Here is a 16,821-nt window from a genome sequence, read left to right on the forward strand (position 1 = left end):
AAAGTGCCTCCTGCAAAGCTGTTCTGGGTGTGGATCGGAACTGGGGTCTCCAGCATCATCTAGTGCTCTAAAACCACTAAGGAAAGGAAACTGGAGAGGTTTGCAATTTAGGGACCACGGCTGGGCTCTCAGACACCCCGGTAAACATTTGCTAACAGGGACCTCTCTCCCCCGTGGGGGGGTTCACACGGGCAGCACCCCAGCTCCCGTGGCCTCTGGCTGAGGCACCCCTGCGCTGGCCGGACCCCGGGCTTCCACTCAAGAATGTTAATCAGACTTGGCTTCATCCCTAAACAAGATTTAATGACGAAATAGTAAGTTTAATTGCTAGACTAAAGACAAGGGTTCAGAGGTCTGTCTGCTGTACAGACACAAAAGGGAACCGTTAGACAAGATATTGCAGTTCTGCATTATGCCTGTCAATCCACATTTCCCTCCGTTCCATTAGTGTCGCAGCTAGATTGGGATGACGGCAGCCGAACCCTCTCACCTGGTGGCCTGTCCCCGCCAGGTTCCAGCTGCACACCCCACTGTGCCGGCCACATCCCTCCTCTGGAGGCTGCAGGACAGAAAGAGAAGCGAGAAAGTCCCACTCCCCGCTCCCCCACGGCCGCAGGGAATTGCCAGCTGGGGCTCAGGCACTGGGGCATCATGGCGTTGGGGGCATCTCAGTCATGTCCTCCTCTTCCCCAAAGTACCTGGATTTACACCTTCTTCTGATGCGCGTTGGCTTTTTGATGAACCACACCTTTTGCAGAGCCATATTTTTGGAACCTCCTGCCTATACAAACAGCAGGTGAGATCTGCGACAGACCACGTGTTGGGAGGGACATGCAGGGACCAAACACAACAGTCCACGAGAGCCAAATTCAGAGCGTTTGGCTAAGGAGACCCTTTCCACGACACCATGAGCACTGGGATCCTCTTCTCCAGGACCGGATCATGCCAGCGTTTTCCAAGGAGCCAGCGGGGACTTTGGACACTCTGTGGAAGTGCCTCAGCCAGCATTCATCTGGCCAGCATGTAACAGTGGCTTCAACACACGTGTGCAGCTTTTCTACCACATTTTTATTAGAAGATGCATAGATTTTGGTACTGCATTAGCTGCCCTCAGAGCACTGTTGCTTTAAGGGCAGAGCCAGGTTTTGCGGGAACCTCTGCCTTTTATTTTTAACTTTTGCTATCAAAGAAAAGGCAAACCTTTTCACCACCAAGTGCCTTGATTTTTTTGTCTGTCAGAAGTGATAGCATGATGCTGACTTCTTCATACACCAGCTTTACAGCAAATCTTGAAAAGTGTCGTGGAAAAGTAAATTGTTCTGATCACACTAGAAGTGGTGTGAGCATCTTGTCAAACAATCTCAAACTACAAACTAGAGTTTACAAACTAATTAAACCAGGCAGATTGAAGAGGGGAAATAAGACCCTGAGAGCTGCACGACTCTCTAAAAGCTGCACAGCAGGTTAACACAGAGCTAAAAATAGTGCTTGGGCAACCCAAACCACCTCCAGTACCAGTGCCACTGGTCTCCATCCTTCCCGGGAGCAGGTATTTGCAAAGCAGATTTTGGGATGACGCAAGGAGATCGTTTGTGCTTTGGCTATGGAGTCAAAACAGCGAGCGATCCCAAAGCACTCCTCTGCTGTGCGAGAGAATAGATGGCACTGCTGGGCTGCCTGCGCTCTGACGGGTGACACCAAGCAAGCAGAGATGAAGTGCAATTGCAGCAGGAATTGCTTTCTAGCTTCCCTCCGTGTGCTGGTACAGCTCTGCCAGCTGGCCCAGCCTGGTAATTGTGAAGAGAATTAAAGAGGGCACTTCCAAGCAAGGCATGAATCACAGCGGCGGGCAGGGATCATTCCATGGGTGACACAGGCTGGCTCTCCTGGACCCAGATTTACTCACCTCTTTACTCGGTGCTTTGTACTATTCAAAACCTGCTGCTTCTGCGTGCAGGTTGCTCCACTGCATGTTCCTACACCCATGAGGCAAGAGGAAAACCCTTCAGCTGGAATAAGTCTCCTTGTCCCTTACATCCACCAGCACCAGCCAGGATAACATCAACAAAATGTCACAGAAAGTTTGGTTTAAGCCCTTAATATATGTCAGCTGTAGCTTGTAAAAGTTGGATTGGCTTTTTAAGAAAAATAGCCCCAAGATAAGTTTTACTGTAACTGTATCTTCAGCAGTTGGATGTCAGGAGCTTTTTCCCTAGGAATGGCAAATTGGTAAGTGATCAGAAACAGCATCCGAGCAAAGGTAGGTCAGGAGTAGGGCTGAGCCCACTTGGTCCAAGCTCTCCCTGGAGCAGGAGGTGCAGGTGAGGCATGTTTTGACGAGAAGGTTGGGAACCAGTTGTGGCTCCAGCCTCCATCCTGACCCACCTGCCTCCAGCTGGAGCCTGCACATCTGCTTGGGAGTGTGCAGGTCCCCCCCGTACCTGCTGCCACCGTGACTGCCGGGCTCCAGCGAGGCTCACAAGCTTGCTCTTGGCTCTTACGCTTTGATTAATGTCCCACATGCAGCAGTTGTGGCAGGAGCATGCGTGTCGTGCCCCGCTGACGAGGGCAACAGAGCAATGGGGGCTACATGGTGAAGAACCCCGGGTTGGAGAGAAATGGGCACAAACAGCAACGCAAGACTGGGTTTGCTCTGTGTTGTCACTGCAGAGCCCTTGAATCATAATTGTGGCTGTCTTGCTAGCTGGTTAATCAATAAGTTAATTGAGCTGCATCAGTACAGTCTTGGGATCCCATTTCTTGGCGATTGATTGATGACAGCTGGCACTGGGAAGGTGCGGCTCCGGGCAGGGGGTCACGGTAGCGCTCAGTGGAGCAGCGCTGAGATGGGCCTGGAGGGTGCCCAGCTCTGCAAGACACACTTGTTAAAACAGGACGGAAAGCAGAGAGTGCAGCACACCTTCACGCTGAGATGATCAAAGTCCCCGGCGAGGACAGAGGAAGGAAGGGTCAAGTCTGCGGGCTTACCCCGCCGGCATCCACCCTGGAGGGCTCTTCCCAGGCCACGTCCCTGCAGCTGCAGGCATGTGCTTTCCAGCAGCTTCTTGGAGTCTGACACGAGGCAGCATCTCCCAGTGCTGACCCTATCCTCCTGGCCTGATGCTGAGTTTCACCTTGTTGCTTTGTCTTTTCCCAACTAGAAAATCCGTATGTCTTTTCAGCAAACATTATTTTCCTGCCACTGAGCAAGGCAGTGCTGAAATGCTCAGCACCTTCTTTCTTTCTTCTGAAGTACAAAGAGCTGTCTGTCAGTGAAGGGCACACACAGCTCTTTAGAGATCTGCTGGAGCCAGTCCTGCTGGGGTGGTGGGGGTGGTGGGGGGAAGGAGCAGGTACCCAAAATCAAGCCAGGGTGCTCTTGGTCCCAGTCCAGAGAGGATGCTGTTTTCCTGACACACTCCCAGTCCTGTTTGGAGGAAAGTAATTCACCATTTCATGATGTCAGCCGAGTGCACTTTCATGGGACAATAAGGCATTCTGGAGTATGTAACCCTGGAGTGTCCTGGCATAGAGTGACGGCCAGAGAGGAGGTGACCAGCCACCACCACCTCTGTTTTAGGAACACAGAGCACCTAGCACACTGGGAGGAAGGGCTTTGGTGTGGGGCTTCTGCATGCTATTGTGCTATTGTGTGTCCTCTTCCACATATATATCTATAATGGATTTGTTGCCCTTACTGGTCTTTTGCAGTACACTGAGATGTTCCTCAGTCATGGGTCCATGTCCCCAGCCCTTGTCCCCTTGCAGGGTCCCAGGAGGAGAGATCACACATATGTTTATTCCACTTCTTCCACCCAAAGGAGTCCTCGGTGCTGTCCCCTCTATTCCTCTCTGCCACGTCTGTCGCGCAGCCTGTGGGCTGGTGGCCTGCAGCGGTCTGGGAGCAGAGGGGAGCTGAGGGATGCTGATGTACTTATCTCGTGTGCCTGTCAGCAGCCGCCTCTCCTTCTGTACCGCAGCACCTCCATCACTGCGCACATCTGCTGGACTCATATTAATGTCACGATAGCGAGGGAAGAGCTGGGGGAAAGTGCCCAGGGCATCTGGGATTTTGTCCTGAAAAACGCAGGTGCTAACACCAACCAGCGGAGTCACAGCTTGCAGTGAGCGTTGTGTTGGTCAGGGCTGGTGACCATCCCAGCTGCGCACAGCCAGACGGTGGGGTTGGGCCACCCCGGGGTGAAAGGCAGCGGGGTGACTGTGGGTGGCATCACCGGCACTCAAAACAAGTCAGCCACTACCCAGGGAAGTGCCCAGGGCTTTGTGCCATCCCTCTGCATGTAAGCCCAAGTGCCAGGCACTGCCCTCGAGCCCTCGGATGCGGCTCTACAGCCACGCCAGCGCTTGGGGACAGCCCAGGGACATCGCTGCCTCTTGCAACGTTTTGCTGCAGAGTCCCAGGCATGCTCCCACCGGGGCAGTGGGCAGCACCGCTGTACAGATGTAAGAGGAGATCTTGTTTCTCTCAACCTGAAACCATTTCCTTTCCCCCACTGCCCTCCCTCCCCTCGCCCCTAATTTGTCCCTGGGGTTTTAATATCTATTTCTCCAAGTGCCACGGGCCAAATTTACTGCTCACATAACTCCACCGACTTCAATGGAGAAGAGCATTTAGGGTGCTCCAAGGAGGCGTAAGTAGGAGTGATGTGATGGAATTGAGTAAAGGAAAATACAGTCTGACTGTCAGGAAGAGTTTCCTACCAGCGAAATCTATAGACTGTGGAAGTTTCCCATGGGAACAAGCAGAAACCAAGTTGCTGAAGTCATTTTAAAACAGCACAAGAGAATAGGAAATCAGCTCAGTGACTGGCCAAAAGGAAAAGCGAGATGACATAATGCTACTTCTCCTTCTCTAATTTCTGCGGCTGCATTGCTTTGTCCATGGAATTATTTTCACGCAACTGGATTTCTCCTTGTTTTTTGAGAGATGCGACAGCCCTTGCTCCTTCTGGAGAGATTTCAACTCCTCTGCTAAATTCTGTCCTGGATTAAAGCAATACCCACTGCAGCCCCTGTTAATCCTCCCGTTATTCCTGCTGCTTGCAATCCTCTTCTGGGTTCTTCCCAAGCTCCTTCCCTGACTTACCTGAGTCGCTGGCTCCAGTTCTGTACTTTAGGTGGCTGTACAGCACGAGTCAGGCTAATCTGGGAACGGTGGCAGGGCTCACCCAGGCTACAGAAGCTATCAGACACTGATCTACAAGCAGGAGAGAGACCAGGGGTGGAAATCTTCCTACCTTCAGGGATCCTTCAGGTAGATTCCTGCTAGATCATCTGCTGGAAAATCACAAAGGCAATTAGCACACAGTGAAACAGTGCTTTCCCTGGTGACTTTTGGTTGTGATTACTGCCTGGCTGTTTTGGGCTCGGTGTGTAACACCAGCTCTGTGCACGCAGTGGGCATCCCTGCCTACCAGCCGGTGGCTTTCACAATCTCTTGCCCGCGGAACTTCCTAATGTATTTATGAATGACTTAACATTCGCTCATCGTCTCAACATTAGCAACTTAAAGCTTGACTGCTAGCAACCTCCTACCTCGTACAGTTCCCAGATAATTACAGATTAGAACCAGCTAATTTTTATTTTTGTAAAGCTGTCAGAGATCTATGTTTGTTATTATTGTCTCCTAGGTTGCCAGTTGCATAAATACATATGTAAAAACCCCTTTGATCTCTTAAGTATAATGACACAGATTTATCAAATGTTTGCCTTTTTCTGTCTCTTTGAAAAGGCTGATTTATGGAGTGCAGTCCCTACCTCCCTTCCTCTCTTGAAATATGAAGTGTTTGTGAGCAGCCAAGGTAATATTTAATATCCTGCCAAGAATCCTTTGCACTTCCTAACAAATGAACTACAACCTAACCAAATGGTTCACATCTGTTTAGCCTCTTCTCCTTTTTAACTAAACAAATTAGCATTAGAATACCTGGGAGGCACACAAAGTCCCTTTCTAGATGACAGAACACAGACAATTATTAGCAAGGGGAGTAACTGTACTGAAAGGGGCAGGCATGGACCTAGCAGATGTTTTCACATCTCCTGTAGTGCCCATGAATGACCCGCGCCACAGCGGACACGCTGCCACGGCCTTTTGAAGTGGGTGAGGAGTCCATTCACAGTCCCCTTCTGAATGAAAGCCGAGGCAGCAGCCTCAGCTGGTTGAATGTTTCATTTAAACCGCTTCCAGCAAAGATAAGTTTTGCTGGGTGTTCTTCCCCCCCCCCCCCCCCCCCCCCCCCCGTAAATGGCTAAAATAAAAAGCATCGCCCCACTCCTGCCCACCCACTCGCCAAGCCTGGAGGCAGCGTCCTGCTCCGGAGGCATCAGGCACCTCTGGGTTGGTTTCTGTCCTCACCAGCGGCTCCTCATCCCCAGAGCATCCAAGCACCCAGCCTCACTGCCCTTTCTCTCTGTCAAATAACGTAAAATTGGGTTTTAGGGGAATCACAAGGCGTGAATGAACATCTGCGAAGTATATTTTGTAAAGGCTTCTTACAGGCTACACACAGGCAACTACACACTCATCCCCCTTCAGCCACGCGGGGCTGTCCCAGCACCCCTGTTCCCGCTGGAGTCTCACACACCTCTGGGTCAGGGGTCCGGGAGCAGGTCCTGGGGCTGAGGCAGGACGGGATGGGTGAGACGGGCTCTCGCACCGCGCTCCTTTAATTGGACTCATCGCTGGAGGGGGGGCAAACGAATCACATGTGGTATTAAGGCTAACCCTCGGCTTTTGTTGTAGATGGTTTGAAGAAGAAAACGCTCTAAAGCCTCACAGAGATGCTGCTATTAATATGTCATCTGAATAACAAGTGATCAAACCGAACAACAGCTACTACCAAAATGTGGCTTTGTAGCACGGGACCGCATGGGAGGCAGCAGGGAAAATCATTATGAACACACCAGTGGCGTGCAATTATAAATAAAAACAGCTCTGTAAAGGCTACAAAAGCAGCAGTAATCAGTCCAGGCTGTGGTTTAGTAAGGGCTGAAGACACTCGGGGAAGGTGCTATTTATTACCAGAGACAGGGACACCGCTGGATTAAGGGGTGCAACTTCAGGATAAGTCAACAGAGGGAGTTCCCTGCCATCGCGGCCGGGCGAGACGGAGCCCGTCCGTCCCGCTGCAGGTCCGCGGCCACCGGCCCGGCTGGCCAGCACGGCCCCCCCGCAGCCCCTGCGACGAGCAAAGCGCACGAAGGGCCGGCAGCGCTGGAGCAGGCGCCTTGGCTCCGAGCTGCCAGAGACACGGGCCACGGCTCCGATGGCAGAGCCCACCGGGGCTGAGCCCACCAGGGCTGAGCCCACCAGGGCTGAGCCCGGCAAGGCCGAGCCCGGCAGGTGGTCCGTACAGCTGTGCCCCACCAGCGCGGTGGCTCCTCAGCTCACCAGCACACCGGCAGGGAGGCTGCTCCCACGGGATGCGGTGCCAATGCTGATGGGGATGCTGGGGGGCTCTTGGGGGCCAGACCTGCCAGGAGCAGCGCGGCAGTGCAGCAGACAGACCCCTTCCCGTCCCCGAATGGAAGCATTTGCCAGCTACTGGCAGGTCCCGGAGGCAGTGCCAGGGCTGGCCGAGGTCCCCAGGGCTCCGACAGGGTGGGACAGACCCGCCACCCCACACAGCACTGTGAGGAGCACAGGGCAGAGCCGCTGCGGGAGCATCTCCTCCAGGTGCTGCCACCAGGCTCTTCCCACCGCTCATTTCTGACGAGAGGGGGGTTAATGAGCCTCACGCCCGATGCATCACCCGCTCCTGCCAGTCCCTGATCCCACCGAAAGCCAAGTGCATGTAACAAGCAAACAGTGGCCCTAAGCAGCAGGCCAGGGACATCAGACAGGGGAGGAGAGATCTAAATAATGTTCCTCTCTCTGCTGCTGGGTGACTGTGCGGCCCCGCGCATCCCGCTTCCCTCGGCATGCCGCGCTTTGCTTCCCCTTCCACGCTGGCTGGCAGCGGTTGGTGCAGGGACGGCCAAGGTGCAGCACGTCCATCACCCAGCCCTTTGGCTGCTCCGCGGTGCGAGTATCCCAGTATCCGTACCAACCTCCGGGTTCAGCTGATAAACTCGGGCTGTTCCCTTCCCTGTTTGGATACTGTCCAGCAGCTCCCCTGGAAGCACGGCAGAAATGCCTTAATCACCTCGTTTGCATCTCTGTTTCAAGTTTAATTTGATACAGTGCCTTCTCTCCCTGGCCAAAAAAAAAAAAAAAAAAAAAATCCCAAACATCTCCCAGCCTTTCTCAGCTCTCTAGGGGCGCCGGTGGAGCCCTCCTGCCCACCTGGAAGCTCTGTCCTCCCCAGCACCATGGGCTGGTCTCTACCCCACCTGCAGGGATGCTGCTCTCCCTTTCCCCCTTTCTTGCTTTTCAGCGGAGGAAGATGGGCAAAATGTCCCAACTGGTCCCAGTTAGGGACAGTTCAGTCAGTCTGGGAGACCAGAGCCCTTCTGCTTCCAGTCACTCAGGGCAGTTCCCCGAAGTCTGTGTTTCTGTTTAAGTCTGGCTACAGCTGCAGTTTAGATGGGTACAAGCAATGCTCTTTATAGAATGTTTTGTGAAAAAAATGTATGGAAGGGAAGCTGTGGTTACAATAGGAAGTGTTAGAGAGGGGAGCAGAGGACAGAACATGTGTCTTGTACAGCAAAACCGGGGGAAAAAAACCTCAAGCACCAAACTGCCCTGGCCTCTGGGGCTGCACACACCTCTGAGGTGTGAAAACCTCAACTCAGGTATCACACTGCCTCGCTCGACAGGCACGGCTGCAGCAGGACTCGTAGAAAAGTGGGAATACAGGTGTGAATTTAGGGCAACTTTCCCAGCTCTAATGGGGATGGCCAGGCACCCTCCCTTCTAGGCACGTCTTTTTAGTCCTTGCTGTCGCTAAAGCACAAGGACCATGGCAGCAGCACAAGGACCACAGCGGCAGCACAAGGACCACAGCGGCAGCACAAGGACCATGGCAGCAGCACAAGGACCACAGCGGCAGCACAAGGACCATGGCAGCAGCACAAGGACCATAGCGACAGCACAAGGACCGTGGCAGCAGCACAAGGACCAGTGCAGCAGCTCCCTGCCAGCTCCCCAGTCTGGTATCTGCCTACTCCACTCAGAGCATCACTTCAGAGGTATCAGCAGCAACGCTCAAACAAGCATTTGGGAGCAGTAACCTCTCAGGGACTCCAGGAAACACAAGGTACCTTCCCAGAATGGATAAATGCACCAACCTGAACTCGCATGAGCCCGCTGCCAAATCGTCAGTTCTCGGTCCAAGGCCTGGAGGTGCCAGAACTGGTTAGGAGCGGTAGGAAAAATGTCTCCACATTGTGGGAAAACAGCTCGTTTTGCCAACCTTGTTCTGTGAAACAGTTGAACCGTGCCTTTTTGAAACACTGGAAACTAAACCCCAGCCCGAGGCGCTGACCCAGGCTGGAAAATCTTCAGTGCAAACAGTTAAAAGTCTGGAAGCAGAAAAGCAGAGGTGACGGAAAGTGTACGAGGCAGAGCTGATGAGAGTTATTCCTGCCAGCTCTTTTAAACACATGCACTTCTGATGGTGGTCTAAATGGCTTTGGGACACTGCACACATGCTGTGCTTGAAAGACCCCCTCTTCTTTGGGCCAGGGAGCCTCTGACCGCTCTGGGCCTGAGCAACCTTTCGGAGGGGCAGGGACCCCTGCGACGTGGCAACCCAGACCACCGCAGGGCACAGTGACTATCTCACGTTCAAGAAATACTGAAAGCTCAGTCGACAGAAGGGTTTGGAAAGCAGCTCCAAACCTTGCTAACCTTTGCGTCAAAGCCCTGCAAGTCTGCAGTACGTTTACTTCGGAGGGAGCTGAAAAACATCAATGGAGCCACCCAGCAAGTCACAGTCTGAGGGACCCTCACGGAGGAGGGTCCTCCGCAACAGCACTTCTGAATTCACAACTCACTTGTCATCGTTGACTCCAAATCAACAACACGCTGTTTGGGAGGTGACGAACATTGGAACCAGACTCTGACTTGTCTTTGGCAGGGTCAAGTGCTGGACACGCACCCACAGGGGACATGCCCTGCCCTGCAGGACTGACCTTCTCCATGACTGGAAGAAGAAATAGCAGCACCAAGAATCAAGGGACCGGCCGAAGGACACGCCACCAGCGCGAGTGGCATCCTGCGTCCCACGAGCCCTCGCCGGGGCTGGCTCTCTGCCTGGTTAAGAAACACCATCGGGAACAGCCTGCAACGGAGCTTCTAGCATTACCACCTCCAGCAGAGCTCCTTGGTAGGCAAACAGTGCTGATATTTCTGTTTTAACAGCAAAGTGTTCTGTAGACAGCCTGTGTTTCCAAGGAAGGGGGAATATCTAATCGCCTCTGGAGAGCAACCAGAACAACACGCTTTCTATCTGTAATGATAATGATTTCTAATAGTATCACTCTGTTTCCATTCCTGCTCTCCTGGGATTGTCAGAACTGAAAAGGACGTGTGTGTTTTGTGTAAGCCTTGAAACGCCGTGGCCTGGCTGAGTGGGAAACGCTGCTGGAGCCAGGAGAGTGTGAATGTGTTACTCTGCTGGGGCAGATTATATCGGAGATTGATACAGGAAGCGAGAAAAAAAACCCACAACCCAGTGGGGGAAACGAGAAGGGAAAGAGCTGTGTGCGCAGGGGTTGGGTTTCCTCATTCAAGCTGGAACAAAGCGCAGAGCCCAGCGGACTGCCTGGCCTGCCGGAATGCCTGCCATGCTGCGGTACCGCGAGCGGCTTCACGCAGGACCTGGGGTCTCCTTGCAAACCCAAGAGCTTGGGGCGATTCACAGGCACGTAGCTCAGCTCCCCACGCTGGCCTGCTGGGATCAGGCGACTTGCTGAAGGTCAGAGCAAAGAAGAGGAGCAGGGGGGAACCCAGTGCCAGCTCTCTGCAAAGCTCCCCAAACCATCAGCCTTTTTACAGGGTGTATGGAAAAATGGGTACAGGACTGACAAAAACATAAGCTATTTATTTGCCCAACGAGGTGAAATGTCACCGTGCCTGTTTTATAGCTGGAGCACATTTCTCCAACAGAGATCTGGAAAGAATGAAGATCCCCTGAGCCTCAGGGCTACTGTTTTATCCACAAAACCACGCAAAAGGTTTAAAATCCAAATAGACTAAAACCAGCTTCATCCTTGAGTCACTGGCTCAGATTTCTCTGTGAGCTTCGCTACAGGCTTCTCGTGGTGCCCACTGCAACGGCAACAGCAACACCTAGATGGGACCCTCCCGGCTACCAGCAGACCCAGTGGCAGGAGGGACATGGCGCATTGCTGCCATTTTTTTCACTACCACATACATAGCAGGTATTCTGCAGGAGGACCAATTCACGGCAAGATCCTGAGTAACCGGGATAACAGGATGACAAACAACTTACATTCAAGTTCTCTCAGTGGGACAAGGGAAAAAAAAAAACAAAACTACATTGCAATTCTACATTGGAGCTGCTGTTTCGGATTCAAGGAGCTGTGCAAAGCCTGATGCTTATATGGCCCAGCATGGAGATGCAGGATGCCCAGGTTTAACTCCCAGCATTGCCCCGGCTGCACAAAGCGATCCCAGCTGGACACACTGACACACCTCACCTGCCTCTCCCCCTGTGGAATGTGGGCAGCAATCAGCAGTGCTGGGGTAGGGATGGCTGACATTAATCCTCCACGTACGGTCACAGGGACCACAAACACCCCTGGATGAGAGCAGATGCTTCAGTATTTGTTCCATTTCCATAGTGGTACCAGCCACTGTGCACTGTCCACCAAAAAGGACACCCGAGTGCACCTACTGTGCTACCCGTCTGCAACCAAGATTCCAGTTTGGTAATGTTTTTATTTTCAAAGCACATGCAACAGCAAAACGTCCTAAAGGCAGTAAAATGACAGCAGATGGCTTCATCCGTACCTGACACATAGCCATTCTGTGGCAAAGCAGAGAACACCTTCTAGATGCAAAAAGCTCTTTTCTAAGAAAAAAAAAAAAAAAAAAAAAAAGGGTCTTTCTTATTTTCAAATCCCAGATCCACTCATTCTAAACCCAAGCTTTCTCTCCAGGCCACAGCAACTGGGTGTGGAGACGCTGGTGCAACTCAGTGACCTGCATTTTGCAGACACTCAGTGATGATTACTAAGCTCCTGTCTAGCCCTAAAACCCGTGAATGTTACACATTTTGGCCCAAGACATGAAGATGACTGCTCTTCAAAATGGAACCACAGGTATGTCTTTGGGACCTTTAATCAAAACGGAGTTTGTCAGGACAGCACCCGGTACTTGCAGGCTATCCTGAAGCCTGGCTCTATAATGACTTAGGAGAAAACCACAACCCTCCTGTTTCAGCACCACTTTCTGCCTCTGGGAGCAAAATCTGTGGGTTTTGTGAGCCATCTGTTCCTTTCAGGTTCCTCTCCCAGCTAAAGGTTGACCAAATCCTTTGGTTTTGCACAAACCCATTCCACTCCCATGCAACTTAGTTTCAATGTGCTTTTTGCACAATAAACCAGTATTTCACATGCTGTCCTTGCCCTTGCAGTGAGCCAGAATACCGTTGCTGCGAGAAATGCCACAAAACTTTATCCAATACCTTTGTGATTAACTGAACCGTACCAGGGTTTCAATCATAAATGAATTATTTAAAACAGATTTTGAGCATTCATCTCCTTTTTTTAACAGTATGCACTTTATTGCAGAGAAGACTGGATGCGTTTTTAAAACAAATTCAGGAGCTGCACAGCTTCCAGACATTTCTACGAAGTGTTGCCCACAGTAACTCGAGTACAACGGAGTCCATCAGTCGAACAGTAAGAGGGAACTCAGTCCTGTCATCTGCAGTCACTTGAGAGAGTCAGAAAATCTTACAATTGATTATTGCAGAGCCATGTAAAACAGGTGGCTCTGCTCCTGCGAGCACCTCCGCCAGCAGAACAGAGGTTAACCGTGTCACTCCTGATTTATACCAGCATAACCGAGACCAGAAGTTAGGCCTGGATCATGAAAGTAGCCAGTGAAGATTTTATGTCAGCGTGATACGCACGTGGTGGCAGATTTGTGACGTTTCCCAAAGGGCTTTATTCGGGATCAGATTAGAGACAGTGTCTCCTATTTCAGTTGTTACTGTATCTTTGGATCTATGCACAACTGTGCTGCCCAGTCCCTCTCCACATGGGAAAGAAATCTTGGCGTGAAAACAAATCAAGTCGTAACAGGCACTAACTACCACAATAAACTATAACACAGCCTTTGTCTGCCCTGGATGCTGCTGCCTTTAGAAGCATCCCAGCAGGTCACAGCCAGCCCCAGGTAGGCTGAGGGTGAGCCACAGCCCCAGAGTGGGATCGCAAGCACATTTGACCATGGCTAGAAACGTTCTTCAGTGTATCAGTTAACAAAGATAATGCATTTTCCTAATGAGACCATCCACAATAATTGCTTTTGAGACATGCTGGTCGCATCAGTAATTTGAACATTGCAGTATTAGATAAAAATTCCCGTGTGTTTTTTTTTTTTTCCTGTAAAATGTCTTTCCTCATCAATTACAAACCGCATAAGTGAAGCCTTCTCTCTGAGCCACCGCAGTGTGATACTAAATACAGTTCAAGCTCTTGATGCAAGTCCAGAGCTTGTCCGAGGACACCAAGACCGAACAGGCTGGCACAAGACACATTAGCATAGAAAAGCCTTAAAACTACCAGACTCTGAGATCTGGTTCTCACCTCCTACACCTTTTCAAAACTTCACTGACATAAACAGCAATGGCAGTTTCTACCAGCTGAAGATCTGACACATGGGACTCAAATCCTAATGACGTAAAACCACATGGGAGTCCGAAATTCCCCGTGATGGATGTACAGTAGAACAGCTCAAGAGTGTGTTCAAGGTATATGCTATAAAAGCGCTGTTCATCTGGAGTTTGTTTAAATGCTGATGTGTAGTGTGCTGAAAGCCAGTTTTCTTTATGCCTTTAGCATTGTGCCAGCTGTATGAAAGCTAAAAATCTACGGGGGTGAATGGGAACCTTGGGAAAAGTAACTGATTGAAAAAAGCCTCAGAAACTGAAGGCTTCTGTGTGACACCAGAGCGGGGATGGCACAGATAGAGATGAGAAAGAGTTCACCCAACCCACCATGTGCCTCAAAGCTTAATTTGGAAAGGATGCTCGGGGAGGAGGGGTGATAAATCATTCATCTGTCGCTTCCCGACGGCTTCGCCAAGGCTGCCAGTGCAGGCGGTTAGTAAGTGTGCGCATGTGACTAAGTAAAAACCTATCGACGAGACAAGAGACCACGACCCATGGACACTTCGGAAAGCCATCCCAAAGTGATGTGCTTCTGACGTAGGCTAAATTGAAATTTGTGATGAGTGAACAGGGCTTGAGGCTCACAAATGCTTTAAGCTCTCATTCCCCTTCAGAAGAAAATAGAAAATTATCACATGAAGTGGTCACCAGGCACAAATGATTCTTCTTCAAACAGATCCCCACAGGCTTCCCCCTTGTAATTACTAAAATATACTACCTGATGTGTCACGAGGACGACAAGTAATTGACATTTAAGGCAATCTAATTTCCATAGCCCTCCCATGACTTTCACCGAGCAGATCGCCTTTGTCTTCCTTCTCCAGGAAAGATTTCTTGCACGTGAACATGACAAGCAGCAGCATCGGCAGATGCCACAGGCTGCAGAAGAAGAGCTTCCTGGAGCTGCTGCGGTCTGCATCCCTGTAGAACCGAAAGGCGAGGTAGGAGATGTAGAGGTTGATGGGGAGCGAAATGATGGGGAAAGTCCACGTGGTGATGTCGAGAACCGGAGCCACCGTTGAGAGTCCTATTAAGGCCAGGCAGTGACGCAGAGCCACGCGCCTGCACAGCTCCGGGTGGGTGACGGACATCATGCAGTACCCTCCTCGGGAGTAATCTTCCCGCAGACCCCAGCTCAGGGCGTTGAAGTGAGGGAACTGCCAGGAGTAGAGGATTCCTCCTAACAGTAACGCACCTGCAGTGGGGGAGAGAGAAGGAAACACGCATCAGAGGGCCACGCAAGAAGCGCTGCATAAAGGCCCGAGCAGGTGAAGGCTGCGTTTGCAACCGAGCAGCGCTGCGGCCCCATCACGGCGCCCTGTGCCGCAGACAAGGCACGTGCTGGGAGACAACACGTTCTGTTGTTAACGGCACTTACACAGGGTTGCGCATGGTGGTTCTTCTGTTTTTGGAGCGTTTAATTTGCAAAGCATTTCAACAAGTCACTTCCTCCTAACGAACCATCACTAATTGGTTTCTGCACCAATTCAGTCTCAACCTGAGGGAAGACTGATGGAAATGAAGTGAAGTTGGGCAGGAGGCTGTTTTCCTGGGAGCCTCTAGCTCCTACTCCCGGCTTCCCGAGTTGGTGCGTCTACAGAACAACAAAGCCCCTGGGCAGAGCAGTGTCACACCGCCCAGAACCACGGAGCCCTGCTCGGTGACAGCAGAAGAGGAGCGTAAGCGCTTCCTCCCGAGCACTGGGAAAACGCCAGCACCCTGGCAGCGGGGAGCACGGCCAAGCTTTCCGTTTGCCCGGTGCACGAAGAGAGGGGATTGCTCACAGCGGGGAGCGCCTCCACTACGGACCTTGGGCAGGAGGCAGAACTGGCAGAAGCTGCTGAGGAGGTGACAGAAGATGGAAAACTTCTTACTCCTTCCAACCAACTGCAGGAACTTCTATGTAGTTTGATCAAGTAACTCTTATTACCACTAGGTAGCTACTTTTACATTCAAAAAGCAGCTCTGGAGGCACCACATTCTTCAGAGCTGTTCTCAGGATGGGGCTTATCAAGGCAGAAGCAGCTTCTAGGCTGATTTCAGTGAGCTTCAAGGAGGCCTTCAGACTAAACTCCCTTCACTAATTTTGTCTGAAGACACAAAAAATCCCCCAAGGCTGTTGCACATTATGAGCATTCCTGGATTTTCCTTTTGTTTCCCCAGCTCTCAAACACTCTGCTCTGGCATTAACACTTTCTTTACATCTCCCTGCCTCCATGAGCTCATTCTCTATGGAAACTACTTCTCAGCTGGAGCCGTGAGTCTATCACTTTCTTAATGACTTGACAGAAACAGAAACAGCAACACTTATCTGCACACAGGTTAATGTATTTAAATTCTTCCCCAAACGCTACTTCTTCCCCAGCCACTGCTGGGGCTCGAACAAAGACCAAGTGACTGTCTCCTTTAGAACTGCTTCACGGTTCACAGCTTCTCCCCGGCTGTTCTGGCTGTGTGTTCCCTGGAGCTGTGCATGTCTAGTTCACGTCTTAAACAGTGCACCTTGCACTGCTGTTGTCATGCAAATAATAATCTAAGTTTGCAAAAAAGGCGCTTTTTTGGCCCTACCTCATCAGCCAGTGAAGGAACGGTTCATTAGCCTTAATGGGGGTTTCCAGTTGCTTATAAGATCCAGGAGTGGTATAAAAGACTTGTCTCATTGCTTTTTAAACTGAGCAACAAATACTCCATTAGGTGAGCACAGGGCTCTGAAAGCTGATTATATGAAGCATGGAGACAGACGCTCATATACTGGGCATGCAGCATTCGGAACAACATTGCCTGTCACTAATTACACGTGATTTTCTGGACTACAGCCCAAAACACTTGCAAATCCTCCAATCGATCCTACTAAAGTCAGCTTTCAGGGTGTGGATGCTTAGCACCTTCTATAAACCATCTCTTTTAGAAGACTTGATTCAGTTCTGCTGAAACCTAAGGGAGTAGCTTTACTGTAAAAAACAGAAATAAAACTTAGTCAAGGGGTAGTAATCCC

General features: G+C 51.1%; 1 protein-coding gene across 1 annotated transcript in view; it reads right to left on the minus strand.

Moving 5' to 3' along the window:
- Positions 1-13,539: 13,539 nt before the first annotated feature.
- The window catches only part of LOC119158137 (protoheme IX farnesyltransferase, mitochondrial), a 104,563-nt gene continuing 101,281 nt past the window's right edge, over positions 13,540-16,821 (minus strand). The window contains exon 7 of the mRNA XM_037409699.1: positions 13,540-15,021. Within this exon, the coding sequence (XP_037265596.1) occupies positions 14,579-15,021 (443 nt within the window). The 3' untranslated portion in view covers positions 13,540-14,578. The remainder of the gene's footprint in view (positions 15,022-16,821) is intronic.

This window comes from Falco rusticolus, chromosome 1 (assembly GCF_015220075.1).
Source record: "Falco rusticolus isolate bFalRus1 chromosome 1, bFalRus1.pri, whole genome shotgun sequence".
NCBI lineage: Eukaryota > Metazoa > Chordata > Aves > Falconiformes > Falconidae > Falco > Falco rusticolus.